Source organism: Lygodium microphyllum, chromosome 4, assembly GCF_053477565.2.
Source record: "Lygodium microphyllum isolate KBCC chromosome 4, Lygodium_microphyllum_v1.1.10, whole genome shotgun sequence".
Lineage (NCBI taxonomy): Eukaryota > Viridiplantae > Streptophyta > Polypodiopsida > Schizaeales > Lygodiaceae > Lygodium > Lygodium microphyllum.
Genome location: NC_141138.1, coordinates 52,264,496 through 52,285,784, shown reverse-complemented (window position 1 = coordinate 52,285,784; position 21,289 = coordinate 52,264,496). Strand labels below are relative to the sequence as shown.

General features: G+C 39.1%; 1 protein-coding gene across 4 annotated transcripts in view; it reads left to right on the top strand.

Moving 5' to 3' along the window:
• LOC148037031 (glycine-rich domain-containing protein 2-like) overlaps positions 1-21,289 on the top strand; it is a 63,164-nt gene that overhangs the window by 34,156 nt on the left and 7,719 nt on the right. Inside the window, exon 10 of one of the 4 annotated variants that reach the window (XR_015690563.1) lies at positions 17,118-17,255. The exons of 2 other annotated variants lie outside the window; for them this stretch is intronic. Coding sequence is in view for 1 of the 2 variants with exons in the window: in XM_087675969.1 (XP_087532095.1) it covers positions 17,118-17,371 (254 nt within the window). In the remaining variant the exon portion in view is untranslated. Of the gene's footprint in view, positions 1-17,117; positions 17,576-21,289 lie in introns of those variants that run through there. One more of the 4 variants, XM_087675969.1, reaches the window with a different exon arrangement.

The following is a 21,289-nucleotide window of genomic DNA, read 5'->3' as shown; positions in this document are numbered from 1 at the left end:
TGTACACTTCTTCTGAGAGATGAAGATCTTTCCTGGCTCTTGCCAGACTTCAATCCCCAAACAATAGTGCAGCAAGCCCAAGTCTGTCATTTCAAACTCAGAACTCAAAGCCTTTCGAGTTTGGTTGACCATATCTTCATAGTCACCTGTAATAAGAAGGTCGTCCACATATAGGACAATCACTACAGACTTTTTACCATCCCTGTAAACATACAAGTTAGCATCTGAGGCACATCTTTTGAAGTTTAGGTTTAAAAAAAAACTTATCTATCCACTGGTACCATGCTCTAGGGGCTTGTTTCAGCCCATACAATGTCTTCTTCAGCTTACACACTTTGTTCTCAGAATGGGGGGCCTCAAAACCTGGTGCCTGAGCCACGTGCACCTCCTCCTTGAGGTCACCATTTAAGAATGCTGACTTAACATCCATTTGGTACACTGGCCACTTCTTGTGGGCAACCACTACAAGTACCGTGCGAATATTGGTCATTCTGGCAATTGAGGCAAATGACTCTTGAAAATCAAACCCTTCAACTTGTGAAAATCCTTGGGCAATCAGTCTAGCTTTGTACTTTTCTAAGGTACCATCAGCCTTGCACTTTACCCTCCAGATCCACTTGGTGCCAATAACCTTCCGCTTTGCTGGTCGATCCACTAGCTCCCAAGTGTCATTCTTCATTATGATGTCATACTCCACTTGCATAGCAGCCTTCCATGATGGATCTGCAAGTGCTTCTTCTAAGTCTGTTGGCTCCTTTACTTCTCTCATAATCTCAACCATCAAGGCCATATTGACTATGTGAGCAGAAGCCCTCCTTTGCTCCTCTATTCTCCGAGACCTCCTTGGTCCGTCTGCCTTCTCCTCAACAGATATAGGCATAGGATTATTGTGGTCATAGAGCTGCTTCACCTAGCGCAGCAATGGCTTTTCCGATGGGGTGATGTCAGGTTGGTGAGCTTTTTCCTCATCATCTGAAGATGATGCTTCCTCCTCCTTAAGGATAGGGACAGCTCTTGAGACAGGTTCATAGCGGACTACTTCTTCACTTGATGATAAAGTGGAAGAACTTGCCTTCTCCTCCTCCACTGTATGCGGCTCCTCCTTGAACACCACATCACGGCTCGCGATGATCTTCTTTGCCTCTTGGTCATATAATTTGTAAGCCTTCTGCTCATCACTATAACCCAAGAAGATACATTTTCTGCTTTTTGGTTTTAACTTGTTTCTCTTCTCATCTGGAACATGTGCATAACATTCACATCCAAAAATTATGAAATGTGAGATAGATGGTTTCTTACCAGTGTAAGCCTCATGAGGTGTTTTTCCCTTGAGAGCCTTTGTGTAGCTCCAATTTAGAATGTAGACTGCAGTATTAACAGCTTCAGCCCAAAAATGGTTAGGCAATCCCTTGCCCTTTAGCATGCATCTTGCCATCTCCACAATGGTGCGATTCCTGCGTTCCACAACACCGTTCTGTTGAGGTGTGTGAGGCGTCATCAATTGACGCTTGATCCCTTTGCTCTTGCAAAAGTCTTCAAACTCCTTTGAGTTGAACTCACCACCACCATCTGTTCTAAATTTCTTCACACTTTTCCCTGTTTCATTCTCAACAAGTTTTAGCCATTCTTTGAACTTGCCAAAAGCTTGAGCCTTATCATGAAGGAAGTACACCCACATCTTCCTACTATAGTCGTCGACAATCAACATAAAATAAGAAGATCCCCCCAAGGCCTGTGTAGGCATCTTACCACACAAGTCAGCATGCACCAACTCTAGAGGAGCCTGTGCTCTATTCTTGCTTTCTTGTGGAAATGCCTTTCTCTGTTGCTTGCCCATCATACAAGCTTCACATGGTTCCTTCAATTCAGTTATAGTAGGTAGGTGAGCAACCATACCTTGCTTTTGCATCTCCTTCAACACTGCAAATTAGATGTGTCCAAAGCTTTCATGCCAAAACTTACTTGTGCCCACTCCAGCGGTGGCTGTAAGAGCACTTAGCTCATACAGGTTGTTCCTTCTTTCTCCTTTGCCAACAATTGTGCCAGCACTATCAAGAATTTCTGCACCTATCTTCTTGAACCTCACTTCATGACCAAGATCAGTTATGGCAGCAACTGATAACAGATTTCTCCTGATTTCGGGAACATACAACACATTTGAAAGCTTTTTGACTTCACCATTTGCAGCAACAAAAGAAATAGTACCTGTGCTCGCAACAACAGGGCATTTAGCATCATTTCCAACTGTCACAGTGATGGATTCTTGTAGATGTTGCATAGAAATGTATAGACCTTTCTTGTTGGTCATGTGACGAGAGGCTCCACTATCCAATACCCATGAGTCAGTGGTAGATTCTTCTTGCGCCGAGGAGCACACTTCCTCAATGGTTGCCATGAATAATTCCAACTCTGCTTTAGCTGTATTGGCTGTCTCTTTCCCTTTACTTTTAAGGGTACCATTCTTTTCATCTGCCTTCTTGACACGACAATTTGCAATTCCATGTCCTTTCTTCTTGCAGTAGAAGCACTCTCCTTGAAACTTCTTCTTGCCGCCCTTCTTCTTTTTGTCACCATCATTTTTGGTGGAGGAACCACCTTTGCCTTTTGCATTGGCAAAGAATGCAGCATCTCCATTGTTGCTTCCTTCTGGAGCTTTCAGCCTCAGCTCCTTCTCCATCAATAATGCACAAAACTCCTCAAAAGTCAAAGCTTGAGGTCTCACCTGAGTATTAAGGGCAGTTACTAGTCCATCAAACTTTTGTGGACAAATCCGAAGACACCTCCGAGCTAGCTCTTCGCTAGTCTTTTGTATCCCAGCGCCAGCCATCTGGCCGCTTAGATTCTTAATCCGAGTGATGAATGCTTCAACCGTCTCTCCTTCAGCAAACTTCTCCGCTGCTAGTTCATTCTCCAAGTTTTGAATTCTTGTTTGGTTTCGTGTTTCATACTGACTCCTTAGTACATTCCAAGCCTCTGACGCTTTGGTTGTATGCTGAATCAAAGTCAGAACACTATCAGAACAGCTTGTAACTAAGGCGCACACAATGCATCTGCATTCCTTCGTTTCCAAGCTTGTAGTAGATTTGCATTTGGAGGAATCATCACACTAGAATTTGATGGGTCGAGGGTAGGCTGTGGTTCTGCGTCAGTCCCCAGCACAGTCTCTAGAAGCTCATAAGAATCAAGGATAGTTGTAATTTTGAACTTCCACAAGGTGTAGTTTGTACCATCTAACTTTCCTTCGCTGAAGGTTGGTGGACGAATCCTCAGTGTTTGAATAGCCCGTACAGTAGCACCACCTCTTGCACCGCTTCCTAATGCGCCAAAACTGCTTTCAGAAGTCGACATAGTTTCTCTTTACTATTGAAGCCTTTGCCTCTTGCACACTCTTTGATCTCTAGAGCCCCTTGGGCTCTGATACCATATAAAAATTACACGGCGCAACGAACAGAATCTGAGAAAGAGATAGAGAGTACACAAAAAATAAGAGGAGAATCAGTAAATTCTTTAGCTCCAAACAACTGATACTGTCCACCCGTGCACTTCCACTGTGTGAAGTTAGATGGCGATCTAGACAGAAGATAGGTGAAGAGCTTAAGGCTAGCTGGAACAACAACTCTGACTGGGTGAAAGATGAATGATAGATGGCTGTGAAGGGGTTTAGCTTTTATAGCCCATGAAGGCCGTTAGGTCAGCCTGACCGATCTACCATATAAGCCTCCACTAGTCAGCCAGGGAATATTCCAGGGAATATTCCCTTTACCATCGGGCCGGCGGTGCTACCCTCGGACCCCTGCCAAGGGGGCCGCTGGCCCCCCTAGGACCCCCTAGCCAAGGGCCGCTTCCGCGGCCCCCGGACCCCAAAATAGGGGCCCCTTTTAACTCCCTTACTCCGCAACTCAATGCAATGTGCCTCGAGTTGCTACTAGCTTAACCACTCCATCTAACCCAAAGATTAGACCCACAATGGTCACCTTTTTGCCATCCGGTCACATAGACCTCATCTGATATACAAGTCAGGACTCAACCAATGTCCAGGCTTACATTTGGCTTCTCCTCATAATGGGGGCCTTACAACTTTGAGCACCATGGATCATTGGTGGCACCTAATGAGGGTGGGGCATTGATCATATCTAACAGACTTAGCTCTCTGATGAGCAATTGACTCCAATTTGGCACTACAAAGATAAAATATGAACTTACCAAAGAGGATAGAAAACGGTCTATTATTAGATCTCTCAAAATAGCAACACCATATCCCCATGTATCGTTCACACCATATACAGTCAAAATCTTATGAAAACATTGAACACATGGTTTAGTTGGTCTTGCATGGCTTATTTATAAGGTATGAAGAGCTAATGCCAGCATCAAATATGAAATGGGGTAGAGACTGGTGACAAAGCATGTTTGTAGCAAAAGTTATGACTCATTTAATGTGTTGATGAGAAGTAAGAGATTGTGTTACCAAATGCTTTATATTTTGTTGTTAATTTTAATTAGAACTTTGAAAGCCATCAGATTATGTTTTCAAATATCTAAAGTACAAACTACTTCCAAAAGTTCCTCCTCATAGATACTACAATTTTGCTTAAATGGCTTAAGTTTTCTACTCTCATTAGCTATGAGATGGTCAAGTAAATTCAAGTATTTGTAATGGTACTACATGTAATGTGCCCGCCTCCTTAGCGGTACGTTCCTAGTAGCCCATCAAGAGATGTCCTAGAAAAATCACCGTCCGGGATTTTGATGAAACCTCTCAAAGTTTTCTAACCTAGGCTTCCTTGAGTCTACCCCATAGTGGAAATTCTGGCCGTTCCCACGTAGATTGACTTGAGTCTTTCTGGTCAAATCTATTACTAACAGTTGATTAGTATTAGCAGTTCGAAATTCCATCCCCTACAGGAATTGCTGATTGAAATGAACTTACGTTGTGTTGGGTTCAAAGAGAATGGGAGAAGTATGACACTTTAATCCCTTCTACCCAAGTTTCTAAAGTGATGCGAGTCAAGCTCTTTGATCTCTAATGGGCCATCAAAATGCGATTTTTTATTCCTTCTTTGAAAATCTCTCAGCTTACCGAGACCACCCAACCATAGGTCTAGATCCGTCGACATGCATCCTCCCACTTCCCAAGAGAGAGTTTTTTAATTTTCTAATTACCTATCACTTTAGGTTCAACATGTAAAAACAACTTCTTTGAATAATCTCCTAATACAAATTTGTTACACGCCTTTAATTCACAACACAAAAACAAAGTAAAGAAATTTCTTCTTAATAGTTCCTTTCAGAAAAATGACTTTTTAGAATGTTTTCTATTCGAAGGTACTATTCTCTTCAAGTTCTGTTCCCCAACTAGTATTGAAACTTCCAGGATACATTCTGGAAATCAAAGGGTAGTTGGGAGTTCATAAGAGCCTAAGAAGTTTATGACTAAAGCGCCCTAGTATCCTCATCTCCTCTTGCCGACTAGAGTTCCCTACGACAAGACCTTTTGCGTCATGATTAATCTATACTTACTAATGTGGAACAAAAGAAAAACCCCTTGGAGTAGGATTTATTCATGATGGCCTTGGGGATAGCGCCATTATGAACACTGCCTCAATCAGCGTCTTGTGCTTAGTCATCCATATTGTAGCATGATGATTTTATGAAAGATCAATACCTAACTTACAATCATAAATATCTTATTTTGAATGCATTACTTTTAACAAATTTATTTTCAAGTCAATTTTTTTGTTCAAAAAATAATAACATCAAGAAAAACTTATCGTAAGTGGAAAATTTAGCGTAAGTGGCAATACCTTGTCTTCCTGGATTTTTCCTTCCTTGGGATCTAGTTGGACTGAATGTAAAAAATAATTTTATTTTTAATAATAACTCCTTTGGAATGTCGTGGGTCTTTGCCCACAATAAAAGAAAATCTTGATTAGTTTAATTACGACAGTATTCTTTAGTAATTTCATCTCAAGGTCTCTTATATATCGAGGATTAGTGTCTGTGATTACCCATCAGAGGTTTCGTTCGATCAGCACATATAAAAAATATTAAATATTTTAGGGACACAATATCTTCCTTGTACTCAGGTCCATATTGTAGAGATTCAAGTTACCCTTTGGAATTCACGATTAAGAATTCTTTTAAAAGATTATATACAGAAATTGAATAAAATCTTAATTTATGAATGCAACTTTTGTTGCCTGTTCATATGATGGTAACCTACTAGTAGCTACCTTAATTATAAAATATAGTACTTGGGGATCCATGATGGGTGCTTGGTCGATGGTATTTGCAATTTCGTTTGTAACCTCAATACTTGTCATTCCATTTGTAGTGATTGTGTCCGCAAAGTTATTAGTAGCTCCTACCTCCGCGACCTTTGACACTTTCTTCTTTGGGACCATGGTCTTTAATTGCAAGATTGAAAAGGGGATTTTTGGTGAAGGAGCTTGGGGGTAATTAGATTGATGGAATTTTGATTAATGGGGGAAGGCAATCACCAAGAATTGTTGAGTTACTTGCTGAAATACTGAAGGTGATTTTAGGCTTTTTGATCCAGAATCAGGGATGCCAAAATTGGGGGGTTCATGGAGCCATTTTTTTCCATTTAAAAAAGAGGGGGGGAGGGGTGGCAGCATGTTCATGATGTCTTCTTCTCCTTCTTTTTTATTCATAAGTTTTTAAAGCATTTAAAGCTTAAAGCTTTGTGATTTATCTTACTTGCCAAGTTTTAAATGGGTTTGGTCAGATTCAACTTATAACCCATGACTCTTGTTCACGCGGTAACTTCTGTGAGACGGATGGCTACAGTCCTTGTCAGTCTAGGAAAATGTCGAGTGACAATCCTCGAGTCATTTTTCTCAAGATCTTCTCTATTTAATGATTTAGAGTTCTTCAAGTCCATTTTGCTTGAAGTCTGGAAGATTTGAAATAAAAGTCGGGATATCACATTCTCTCCCCCTTAAAGGAATCGAGATGTCCTGATCTAGAATGAAACTGGGGATATTGGTTACATAGTGATTTCTGGTCAATCCAAGTGGCATCCTCTTCAAGGTAGTCTTTCCACTAGACGAGATACTCTCTAAGGGTTTTGTTTCTTAGAGTCTTCTCCCACATGTCAAGTATCTTTTCTGGTTGAAGTTCGAGGACTCCGTGACTTGGCATTACAATTTGTTGGTTATTAAGTACATGGTCTGGGTTAGAAACATATGCTTTCAATAGGCTCAGGTGAAATATATTATATACTTTCAAGTTATTAGGGAGTTGCGGCTTGTAGGTATTTGGTCCTAGACACTTTAGCACCTTATATGGCCCACAATACCTGGGACTTAGCTTCTTGAATTTCCCCAAAGATAAGGAACTTTTCTTTGGATGAACTTGTAGGAAAACCATGTCATCTTCTTTGAAAACACGTTCTTGCCTTTGTTGATCGGTATATGCCTTCTGTCGATCCTTGGCAGCTTGAATATATTGCCTTATAGCTTTCACTTGTGCCGATCCATTTCTTCTAGCATTTTCCTGGACACTTCTACCCGTAGGGTAGGATTGGAAAAATTTAATGGTGTAAGACAATCTTGCCCATATAGTGCCTGAAAAGGAGTCATTTGAATACTTTGATGGTATGATGCATTGTAAGTGAATTCCACTAAGGGTAGGTATTGGATCCACTGTTTGGGTTTCCTATTACAATAAGCTCTCAGTATGTCTTTAATAACTTGGTTGATCCACTCTGTTTGACCATCTGTTTGGGGATGGTTAGCAGTACTGAAGCAAAGCTAGGTTCCTAGAGCTTCGAACAGACTCTTCCAAAAATTTAAGGTGAAGAGAGAATCATAGTCATTGATGATTCTTTGGGTTAATCCATGTAACCTGAAAATTTCTTTAATGAAAAGCCTAGCCATATCAAAAGCCTTGTAATTGGTTTTTACAGGAATAAGGTGTGCAACTTTTGTTAACATATCAATGACTACCATTATGGAGTTATATCCTCCTTGTATCGGGGGTAATCCAACAATGAAGTCCATGATGATATACTCCCATTTGATTTGAGGGATGTCGAGTGGTTGGAGCTTTCCTAGCAACTTGACATGTGCGGCCTTAATTTGTTGGCAGTTTAGGTATTCGGTGACACACTTGAGTACATCACCCTTGAGTCTTTCCCAATAGAAGCTTCTTCTAACTATATTAAGAGTCTTAGCATAACCAAGATGACCCAAAAATGGAGAATCATGAGCTTCCCAGAGTATTTTCCTTTTGAGTTCCTAACTTGTAGGAATACACAATCTTGTCCTATAATAGGCAAGTTCCTCATTTATGGAAAAATCCTGATACTTAGTCTTGAGTTTTGGATTTGAATCCTTGATGAAAATTTCTCTTAGCAAGTTTTAATAACTTGGATCCTTTGTTGCCTCTTCTTTAGCAATTTCCATGAGAGGGTTACTGGGCATTGAAATCATTGTAGCAAGAGGTCTAGCCCTAGAGGGTTCCTCTAGGATTAGAGCATTAAGAAATGATTTACGGCTTAGGGCATCCGCAATCACATTCTCCTTGCATGGTCTATACTTGATTTCAAAGTCAAATTCTTGCAAGGTCTCAATTCATCGGTGTTATCTCATATTGAGATCTGGTTGAGTAAAAATCCACTTTAGGCTTTTGTGATCAGTGACTAGACAAAACTTATTACCAAGCTGGTAATGTCTTCATAATTTAAAGGCATGAATTACAACAAGTAATTCTAGATCATGTGTGGCATAGTTTCTTTCGTGGATCTTTAATTTTCTTGAAGCATAGGCTACGTGGATGCCCTTCTTCTTGCATAAGCATGCAACCCAAAGCAAGAGATCTTGCATCAATTATGACTTCAAATTCTTTGCTTAGGTTGGGTAGCCTTAAGATAGGAGCCGTTACCAAACTTTGCTTTAGCTTCTCAAAGCTAGATTGTCTAGTAGACATCCATGTAATGGAGACCTACTTTTTGAGAAGGTCGGTGAGAGGTGCGGCGATTGGAACATAGTCTTTAGTGAAGACTCTATACCAACTTGTTAGCCCTAGAAAGCTTTGCACTTCCTTGACCATTGTTGGGGGTGGCTAGTCTTGTATATCTTTGACCTTGGCAGGATCTACTGAAATGCCATCTGGCGATACTATGAATCCTAGATATTCAATCTTCTTCTTGAAGAAGACACATTTCTTCCTTTTAGCATACAGTTTGTGGGCTCTCATTGTTTCAAGAACTATTCATAGTTGTGGTCCATGGTGTTTTTCATTCTTGGAATATATTAATATATCATCAAAGAAGACGAGGACAAAGTCGTCAAGATAGGGTCGAAAAATGTATTGCATCAACTTGTTGAACATGGCAAGAGCATTTGTTAACCTAAAGGACATCACACTAAACTCATAATGACCGTACCTTACGTTAAAAGCAATTTAAGGGATATCTTCCTCCCTAATTCTTATTTGATAATATTATGATCTGAGATCAATATTTGAAAAGACCTTTGCTTCCTAGAGTTGGTCAAGCAACTCAGATCTTGGGAATTTGATATTTGTTTTTCATTGTCACCTAGTTTAATCCATGGTAATCGATACAAAGGCGGAGTGTTCCATATTTCTTTTTCTAAAATAAAACTAGGTATCCCCATGGTAAATTACTGGATTGGATGTATCCTTGGTCTAATAGTTGCTTGAGTTGTTCTTTTAGCTCAATGGCTTTAGGAATTGGCATTCGGTAGGGCCGTTTAGTGATGGCTAGGACAGCGTCTGGAATGAGTTGAATCTTGTGATTTTCTTCTCTTGCTAGTGGAATCTCTATCAGGTCTTTTGAAAAAACATCTATATATTCTTTTAGCCAAGATGGTTGATCCATGGCTTCACTATCATACTCAGCCTTGTTGAGTTTAATTTGATAGACGGGTAATCCTTTATTCAGTCCCTTTACTATTTTAGGAGGCTTTAGCTAGCTGAACCTTAGGGTTCCCTGGTTCTCCTTGATTGGTTACTTGTTGTCCCTTTGAGTTTTGAAATGTGATTTGGCCCTTTCTGCAATGGATATGGGCATTGTTTGGAATTAACCAATCCATTCCTAGCAGATATTCATAAGCCCCGAGGTTCATAATTCAAAAGTTCATTATGGAAGAATTGCCACCCAAGCCAAATTCTACCTTGCTAGTTTTTTGTGTTGATAGAACTTCTTCGCCATTTGCTAACTCCACAAGAAATCTAGGTGTAAGAGTAGTGTTTATGCCTAGCCTTTTTGCACATTTTGGTGATACGAAAGAGAGGGTACTTCCACAGTCGATTAAAATTTGAAAGGGTTTACCTTGATAATTTGATGGTGTTTGAAATACTTAGAATTAGTGATTTGGACCCTTCTTATTAAGAGTGGTGTGTACTCTGGCTCTTTCCATATCGGATTCCATTGTGGGGTCTTTATCATTAATGATCTCCTTTAGGTTTATTCCAACAACCTTTCCCTTGCTATCGTGACTTTGCCCGCAAAACTAACCTTGGCCAAGCTTTGAACACTACCTCTTGAAATGTCATGGTTCCTTGCAATAGAAGTGCATTGGAGTCTTGTTGTTCCTCCATGTGGGTATAAAGCTTACCATTGCATTTGATTTGGCTTTCTTCGTCCTGTTTGGTTGGTACTACCGTTTGGCTCTTTTCGCATAACCTTGAGAGTTTCCCTTACTCTGATTGTTTTTGTTCCAAATTTTTGCATTCCTTGGCCTTTGGTCGATCTCCTAAACTATTGGAGCTACTTGAATCAATGCATCTTGTAAATTCGATGGCCTCATTGATTCAAGACACATATTCAAGGGAAAATTTAGACCATTGTAAAATTTGGATACTTGCTGTGAAACATATCGTAGGTCCACATTTTAGAAGTGTTACGAATTTGGAGTAGTAGGCTTCTAGGCTTAGGCTTAACTGCTTTAGATTAAAGAACTCGTTCATCTTCTAGGCTTGATATGTGGGCATAAGATATCTTCCACACACAACGTCCTTAATCTTGTCCTAAGTGATAGTGCTTTCGGACGTTCCTTGGTCCTTGCACCACTATTTCCACCAAAGATGGGCATCTCCTATGAGTTTTAGTTTGGCAATCATGTCTTGATTTGATGGTGCAATCCCTCCAGCAGTGAAATAGTCTTTCATAGATTCTATCCATGTTTCTGTTTCAATTGGAATGTTCCTCTCTTTACCATCAAACTCTGGTGGCTTGTATTACTTGTCAAGAAATTTCTTCTCTTGAGCTTCCATAGTATTGAGATTCATGGTGTCGTTTTGGGAATGATGCAAATTTATTTTCAATTTTCTCTCCAACTATATGATGTTTACTTGCTTAACCTACCTCATTAATTTAGGAAGGAAATTATGTACTACTTGTCCTTACGATAATGATTAGGGTTTACACTTCAAAAGAGAGTTTTAATTTTAATAAAAAAATTCACATCAAACGAATAATATCTTTTCACTATTTCTAATTATCAAGGAGACAAACTGATGGTCAAAAATAATTCTTTATGCCAATAGGAAGGAAATACATTATTCGAGTGGTTCGGACGCTCATTATTATTCTTGGGAAAGGTTATTCTACCACAATCTAGGCATGGCATTGTGATACATCCATTGCATAGTAATTAGGATTCTGAGAATAGATATCTAGAAATCTATATTTCAAGGGAAGATCAGGTAATCCATCTTTCTTATAGTTGTGGCAACTAGAGCATCCTACAACCATGCCTCGATCAATCAGTATAACCCTTGTAACCTCCTCATAGATATACCGATTTCATTTAATATGTTTCCCTCTAGTGAACATGTTTGAGTTTACTTTGGCCTCATAGAAGAGATAAATCTTGACAACCTTAGGGGCTTTCACCCACCTTAACCTCTTTAAATTATTTTAGAGGTAAGCAAGACAGTTTGCATCAATATAACAATACCCTTTGCTTAACATCCATCACCTTTCGTGATACAGGGGTGAAGAATTGTATATGTGATGTGACATTCACGTCATTTGTTTTCTCTAGCTAAAACTGGAGGAGTGCATTGCTGTGACATAAACATAACTTTGAAAATCAAGAATCATTCCCAAGGTTCGTCTTTCTGCCAGAAATCGAGAACATATATTAACAAGAGAAGATTTCCACTATTTAAGAGAAAGATATAAATATAACTAGTTTTATCAACATGCGCTTTGATACCAACTGTAACATGCATGGCAGAGCTTCCCTTGGCGGTACGTTCTTAGTAGCCCATCAAGAGATGTCCTAGAAAGCGCCATCTGGGATTTTGATGAAAACCATCGGAGTTTGCTAATCTAGGCTCACTTGAGTCTACCCCACCAGTGGAAGTTCTGGTCGTTCCCACGAAGTTTGACGTGAGTCTTTCTGGTCAAATCTATTACTAATGGTTGATTAGTATTAGCCATTCAAATTTCCATCCCCTATAGGAATTGCTGATTGAAACGAACTTACGTTGTGTTGGGTTCAAAGAGAATGGTAGAAGTATGACACTTTAATTCCTTCTACCCAGGGTTCTAAAGTGATGCAAGTTAGGGTCTTTGATCTCTAATGGGCCATCAAAATGCGATTTTTTATTCCTTCTTTGGAAAGCTCTCAGCTTACCAAGACCACCCAACCATAGGTTTGGATCTATCGAGGTCCATCCTCTCGATTCCCTCGAGAGTGTGTTTTTAATTTCCTAATTACCTACCACTTCAGGTTCAACATACAAAAATAGCTTCTTTGAATTATCTCATGATACAAATTTGTTACACGCCTTTAATTCGCGACACAAAAATAGAGTAAAGCAATTCCTTCTTAATAGTTCCTTTCAGAAAAATGACTTTTTACAATGTTTTCTATTCGAAGATATTATTCTCTCTAAGTTCCATTCCCCAACTAGTATTGAAACTTCCAGGACACAGTTTGAAAATCGAAGGACAGTTGGCAGTTCGTAAAAGCCTAAGGAGTTTATGACTAGAGCCCCCTAGTATCATCACCTCCTCTTGCTGACTAGAGTTCACTATGACAATACCTTTCGCATCATGATTGGTCTATACTCAGTAACATGAAACAAAACAAAAACCCCTTGGAGTAGGTTTTATTCATGCTAGCCTTAGAAAGGTCTAGCACCATTAAGAACACAGCCTCAAACATCGTCATCGGTGTTATGTGCTCAATCATCCATCTTTTAGCCTGATGATTTTAGGAAAGATCAATATGTAACTTAAAATAAAAAACATCTTATTTTGAATGCATTACTTTTAACAAAATTATTTCCAAGAAAAATCATTTTCTTCCAAAAATAATAATATCAAGGCAAAGCTTTGTGTACATGTGGAAAAATTAGCGTAAGTGGCAATACCTTCCATTAGCCTTTTTGGATTTTCCCTTCCTTATGATCTAGTTGGACGAAATCTAAACAATAATTTTATTTTTGAGAATAACCCCTTTGGAGTTTCATGGGTCCTTATCGCAATAAAAGAAAATCTTGGTTAGTTTAATTACGATAGTATTCTTTGACAATTTCATCTCAAGGTCTCTTATATATCAAGGTTTAGTGTCTGTGATTACCCATCAGAGGTTTTGTTTGATCAACAAAAATAAAAAATATTAAATCTTTTAGGGACACAATACCTTCCTTGTACTTGCTTAGGTCCATCTTGTACAAACCCAAGTTACCCTTTGGAATTCACAGTTAAGAATTCTTTTAAAAGATTATATACATGAATTGATTAAAATCTTATTTTACAAATGCAACTTTTATTGCTTGTTCATGGGATGGTAGCTTGCTAGCTGCCTTATTATAAAATATAGTACCTGGGGATCCATGACAGATGCTTGGTTGATGGTATTCACAGTTTCATTTGTAACCCAAGTACTCGTCATTCCGTTTGTAGTGATTGTGTCTACAACATTATTGGTAGCTCCTGCCTCCATGACCTTCTTAACTTTCTTCTTTGGGGCCATGGTCTTTAATTGCAAGATTGAAAAGGGGATTTTTGTGGTGAAGGAGCTTGGGGGTAATTAGATTGACGGAATTTTGATGATGGGGAAAGGCAATCACCAAGAATTTAGAAAAATCGCGAATAGTCTTGATTCTATAGAGAAGGCGCATAAAAAGGATGGAGAATTTGATTCCAAGAGTTTGCGGACTATCCTTCTTGTCTTCATGATGAGGATTCCCATCCTCATGTTTCTCTTGCCCACTTTCTCTTGCTCTATACTCCTGAGAAGGGCCTCTTCTCTCTTGCTCTCGAACTGCCCTCAACGACTCCTCATACCTCGTATTTATGGCTAAATTGAAGAAGAAGTGTTGTGGCCAAGAAGAAGAGCTCTTTGTGGAGAGTATATTGGAAAATTAGGAATCTAGAAGCTTTCAATAAGCAATTTGATGCTGGAAATTTGATCTTTGAGGTCCAAAGAGGCTGCCAAAGATGCCATGACTGATTTGCTTGGCTCTCGAATTATCTTGCTTCAATTTGGGCCTTATGAAGATGAACTAAGAAAAGGGGGAGATTGCTGGAGCTAACTGCTAAATTACTGAAGGTGAATTTATGCTTTTTGATCGTGAATTAGGGATGTCAAAATTGGGGGGTTCATGGCACCGTTTTTTTCCATTAAAAATAGAGGGGAGGGGGAGGGGCGATGACCTATTCACAACATCTTCTTCTCCTTCTTCTTTATTCATAAGCTTTAAAAGCTTAAAGCTTTGTGATTTATCTTATTTGCCAAGTTTTAAATGGGGGTCAGATTCGACTTATGGCTCATGCCTCTCATTCACACGATAACTTCCGTGATGGATGGCTACAGTCCTTATCAATTCGAGAAAATGTTGGGTTATAAACCTTGGACCATTTTGCTCGAGATCTTCTCTATTTAATGATTTAGAGATCTTCAAGTCCATTTTGTAGGAAGTCGGGAAGATTTGAAATTAAAGTCAAGATATCACAATTCATGAGTAAAAAGGCATTTCAATGTATCAAAATATTTTTGTTGCCTTGCTCTCCATCTAAATAGAACTTTCTTACAAAAACGAATTGCCAAAGGTAGAGCTACAAGTGGAAAATTCATTACAAATGTTCATTAAAAACCAGCTAGACCAAGGAATGATTTTATCTCATGAACATTTTTAGGACTCTGCCATTCTTTCATGGTTTGAATTTTTTAAGGGTCCACAACTATTCCTTCAGTGTACACTATATATCCTAGGTATTATTTTTTGTGTTAAAAGAAGAAACTTTTATTAGGATTTGAATGTAGGTTGTTGGACTAAGATGTCATTAAAAAACCTAGTGACCGAAGAAGTATTAAAAATCAATAAAGATTTTATTCATCAATGGTAGAAATGTGATTGGTGCATTAATAAAACCAAAAGACATAACAACAATTTCATAATGACCAAATTGTGCCTTAAATGTGGTCTTGTAAGCATCCTCAAAATTTGACTTTAATTTGATAATACCTAGATTTATGATCTATTTTTTGAAAGATTTGCTCCCTTTAATCTATCTAACAAGTTATCTACATGAGATATCGGATATGTAGTAAGTTTTGTTGTTATTTTCTACCAAAAGTGTGGGTGCTCCAAAGGGTAACAAACTAGGTCTAATTAGATCTTTGTTTAGAAGCTCCATGATTTGTCTTTGAACTTCTTTTGGTATAATCGAATGTCCTTATAAGGAGCTCTATGGGGAGGACTAATACTAGAGAAAAGTTTTATTTCATGGTCTAAATATCCTTGAGAGATTGGTAAATGTGACATATAATCTCTAGCTACATATTGCTTATAAAAGTGTAGTAAACTTTTCTTGCATGAGTTAAAGCATATGATTTGTGGAGACCCTACCTCAGAAACAAAAAATCATATATATATATATATATATATATATATATATATAGTTGTTTCCTAAGTGCCCTTTTAGCTTGTCAGTGACTTAGTAAAGGAAACAATTTCATTTTGGCATCACTACTTAAGGAAATAGATTGAACTTGAAAATCAAAAGTGATGATATGAGTGTGGTAATCTATGTCCATATTGTAGTGATGCCTAAATGGCATACACAATATGATATCTGAAGATTGTAGAAATGCAACTTAAAAGTCTTGTTAATTTAGTGCATTTGTTTGGTAGCTCTTTAGTTATGCTAGTCTTTTTGGGTGAAAACTTGACATGACAATTAGCTCATATATACCTAGGCTTACCACATCGATAGCAAGTGATCTTGGTATTGTTATATATTGTGCATTGGTGTTGGTAGCTTGTGTCTTTACTTTAGCTTTCATAAGTTTGATATTTTGGGGATACTCTATGCTCAAGGTTTTTCCCACATTAAGAATGGATTGCACTTTCTCTCACATAGTGCAGCACCTTTGTCATTTCTCAAATGTATCATTTACTTCTCTCAAAGCACTTATGAGCTCTTAAAGTTTCTTCTCCATTTGGTCAAAGCTTGTATCTTCTAGTTTGGTTTAGTGATCATAAAGTGTTATCTCATGCACTCCTAACCAATATGTTGTCCTCTAGTCTCATGATTGCAATGAATAAATTTTTAATACTCATTGCTCCAAATTTACTTGACCATGCATGGTCGACGATGTAGCTTAAGAGACATTTTATTTTGTTTGTCATGATTAGGTACAAGCTTGACCTTATAATCTAATGGTAAAATGCACAAGAGTATAGAACATTTTAACCAATTAGAAATTAAAAGTCAAATCTACTAGTGGCGACCAACCAAAATTTACATAATTAATCATTTTTAAGATATAGAGGTTAGAATTAAGATGTAACCCTAGGAACTATATGCACACATGATTCAAACATACAATTTTTACACAAATCTAGATGTTAATATTAAGTTGTAACCCTAGAAACTTATGCACACACATGACTCGAATATATGTTCAAATGTAGAGACTAGTATTAAATTGTAACCATAGAAACTTGCGCAACACATAATTTAAACATATTTTTCAGGCCCACGAAATTTGGTAAGTTTTTATTTTGTTTTATGGATACCTAAGAAAAATGTTCAAATGCTATCCACACTAATGATATTAATAGTTTTTTTTCACAAGGTAATTGATTGTGTTTTTTGGTAGGGTCCATTATTCTTGATAGTCGAAGAACAAGCTCATCCAATAAATCAATGGTACCATATTATTGTTGGTGGGATATGTCACCAATAATTTGGGCATCAATGTTTTATGACTCAAGCAATGTCCTTTATGGAGGATCTGGATGTGGAGCTGCAGGAGCATGTGGGGGAGGAGCCTGTGGAGGGAGTGCATGTGGAGGGAGTACATGTGGTGGAGGTGGGTGTGGTGGTGGATGTGGAGGAGGATGTGGTGGATGAGAGTGCAATATGACCTTTTTAGTTTGATAAATACTTGAATGTATAGTCAATCCAAATGCAAGTAAATGTAAGAAGCTGAGAATAAGGAATAGTGTAAATAATATTGATATTATGCCATGTCACACTGACATTGGTATAAAAGGAGAAGACATGTAATTTTACACATCTTTTTGACACAATAATACAATTACAGTCTTTCTCTCCCTTCTTGCTCACAGCTTCTATGGCTTCCCCTTCTTTCTGTCTTTCTCTCTCTAAATCTAGTCTTTCTCTCTCCTTGTCACTCATTTTCTCTCTCTTCCTGCAGTCTTTCTCTCTCTTCTGCAATCTTCTCTCTCCTCTTTCTCTCTCCCTAGTTCTCTATTTGACAAGTGGTATCAGAGCTTAGTTTTCAGATCCTTCCTTTCTCTCTCCTTCTTTACATTTAGTTTCTTGTCAGTTTCAGGAAACCTTACTGTGCACAGGTACAGCATTGAAGAACCACAGTAGTCAAGAAGTACTAGACATGGCAGCTTTCTTGAAGACCACACAGACCATGGCAGCCTTTCTTGGAGTCTTAAATGGAGCTTGGACCAAAAATGGAGGCAAACAGACAAAGATGGCAGCTCATTTTGCAAGCTCAGGCCAATTTTGAAGGTATTTTGGTAAAAAGAGTGGTAACAGCAGTTAGGGAAGGCTTAAGTCAGGGTTACTTTTGAAGAGAGGCCTTTTCTTTCCTCTTCCTGAGCTCTCTTTCAAGCTTCCATGGCAGACCTATGCCAACAACTTCATTCTTTTGCCTTCAAGATCTTCATCTTCCTGGAGCAATGGCTTGTGTAAGGGATCCCAGACGTCATATACAGGATGTAGAGCATCATTTTGGCAAGTTTCAGGCCACGTGAGTAGCCTGCAAGATCCTCAGAGCTTGCATTGTCTTGGCAATCTCCCTCAAGGTCTGCAGGAGAAACTTCAAGATCATCCTGAGCCACGAAGAGATTTGAGGCTATCCACAGGAATTCTGACTTGAATGCTCGGATCTTGGATCCATTTCCAAGACACGCTGACAGATAATTCACTGTGTCTGAAGCAAACGGCAAGGTTATGCAAAAGTCCAACAACGCGCCTCGGAACCATTGCAAGCTCGCCCCATGGTCACTTGCTTACCTTGTGAATGTTGTTGTCCTCCTCCCCAAGCCTACCAAGGGTAAATGTTTTCCTGTGCCCGTCTGTCCATAAGCCATTAGAGTCCCATTGTAGCCTTCTAAAACACTCTCAACTACTGGCTTTGCAACCACTTCATATACACGCTTTTGAGAGGCAGCCTCTATCAAGACTTCATCAAATTGAAAAGTCTCATAGTCCCAGTTATTTCTTCGTAGAGTGATTTGACTAGTGGCAGGAACAGAGAGCTTCAGATTTGCAGCCATTTCAGGAACAGACAAATCAGATAAACTAGATAGCTGACTCTGCCAATCGTTGGCACAACCATGTGTAGGAAGTTTATCTACACCTGATGGTAGTAGGAAAGAATAAGAGGGTCAGCCATCGTGTAGAAGTGCAAAAGTTGCAGTATTGGGTTAGCAAAGCACTTGTACAATATATAGCCCCAAAGGATCATAGGTGCATGGTTGACCCTGAATCTTGTTATGAAGAAGGTTTTTGTCAGTGGATAAGACCTCTCTGAAGAAGCGATTGGGGAGCTTTAGTAGCTGAACCAGAAAGGAAGTATGAGAGGTATGAAGTATCCGAGCTTGATGGACTCAGGGATGGATGCCTACGAATAGCACAAATCATTCAGTTTTTTTTCCTCATTTCTGAACTAAGAAGCACAGGATTTACTGATTTGGGAAGCCGATCTTGCTGTTGCTTTTTATCCCTCAGCCACTCTTCTGCTTTATTGCATTCATGAATGACCTTCTCTTTCTTTTAATTTTCAATGTGGCCGAATTTGGGATCTTTTGATTTAGCAGCCTCCCGAAAACTGTTGATGCAGTGCATTATCTGTTCAATACACAAGCCCTGAGCCTCTTCTTCCTTGAACCTCTCTTCAATAGGATCCCCCAGCTTCTTCAACTCTCCTAGCTTGGCAACGTATACACCTTTTGTCTCATCTTCACCTTCTTCATATAGCCAATCTTCAGTTGCTTGAAGCTTCGCAGAGAGTTTCTCTCTCTCTGACAAGTGGCTGGGACAGGTCCTGTACTTGCAGCAAGTCTAGAACATCCATCAAGTGCGATGTTCTTTGAAGGAGGTTCTAAAGTGGAAAGTTCTGAATTCATGGAGTACATAGGATCATCATGTTGAACCGTATGATGCACAGGTTCAAAAGTTTTAACTGGGAAGTTTGGACTGGATGGATCAATCAGAACATCTGCACAAGACTTGTCAAGATTTTCATCCAAGGAGTGTTGCAACCATGAGAACAATTCATCCTCCTGCCCTTGCACTTGCTGCTGGTTCTGCTGATAATTCAAGGGATGCCTGAACAGCATCATGTGACGCTCTGGTCGATGGATTGCGTAGTGTATCCAGCCACGGGACTGCTGAACTAAAGGAGACATGTTATGGATATTTCTTGAAAATGTAGTAAATGCAAATGTATAAACAACCTGGGATGCCATACTTCTGACTGTTGAAACTTGGAACATACCTATGGATGATATAGTGTAGAACCTGCTAGTTCAGTGAATGCAATAGTATATACATCTTTGTGTAAAATCTGATGTGACAGTAATGCAGTCCTGTATACAGAGATTTGGGGCCTTTACAGCATTCTACAACTTATGATCTTTCTTACTCTCATGCTAGCAATGCAGTCTTGTATATAGAGATTTGGGGCCTTTACAGCACTAGGGGGAAAAATGGGTGCAGATCCCAACAAAGGAGAGGCTTGCACAGGGACTCCTGGTGCATGGTCTACTTGAAAATGTGTGGTAGACACCCCTTTGCCAGCTGCTCTAACAGATCCACCTGAATCAACTCATGTACGCTTGTCCTTGGCATTACAATTCTGAACAGGTGAACTCCTTGGGCGATCTGTCCGACAAGCAAGTGTTCGAGACATAGAGGACAGGGAAGTTTACTTTGTAGGCATTACAAGTTGGGACTGACAGAGTTGGGACTGACAGATGTCAGCAGATGCTGTTCACTGATCAGTGTTGTCTGCAAATGTCTGTGAAGCAGAGAGAATTACAGATTTTCCATTTCATTGGTTGCAAGTTTCTTTGCAACTGAAGGCTTGGCTTTTGCTGGTTTTCTTGAGAGAGGTCAATTGTTGTGGTTGGTTCATGCATTGCAAGGTTACAGATTCGGAGCACATGTTCATAGTGGTAGCATAACTGAAGAAGAAAGCAACTCAACATAACTAAAGAAGACACAGAAATAGTTCTTCCACACTTGATGATAATGCTCTCATACTTGCAAGCTATGTCCTGAAATCTGTAGCTAAACCTTTCAGACTTCAAAAGGTCTTACCAAATGCAAGCTTGATACAATTACAAATCAATCAGTGGATAGAGGTCCTAAAATTCACCAACACAGCAACTTGACTACAATGGCAGTTGAGAACAATAGCTCCAGCTCTAGTGAACTTGGACAAGGTTAGCTTTAAACACAGGCTAATATTGACAAACTTGGAGTTTTAACTGATCGGTGTATTGCTCTTATGAAGGCGGTTATGGAAAAAATAGCAAGACCTGAATCAAATGCTTATGCTTATGGCCAACATGTATATGTTGATGAGTATCATTCCATTGAACCTTGGCAGCAAAATGGCTATTATGGACAACATGCTTATGCTTATGAGCATCCACCTCTTCAGCAACATAGTTATGATTATACTTGTGAGGCTCTCTTAGTTGAGTAGCCTAGTTCTTATGGATGTGACAGAAATGGTTATGCTTATCAGTACCCTTCTAGCTTTGATCAACAGCAAGCAAG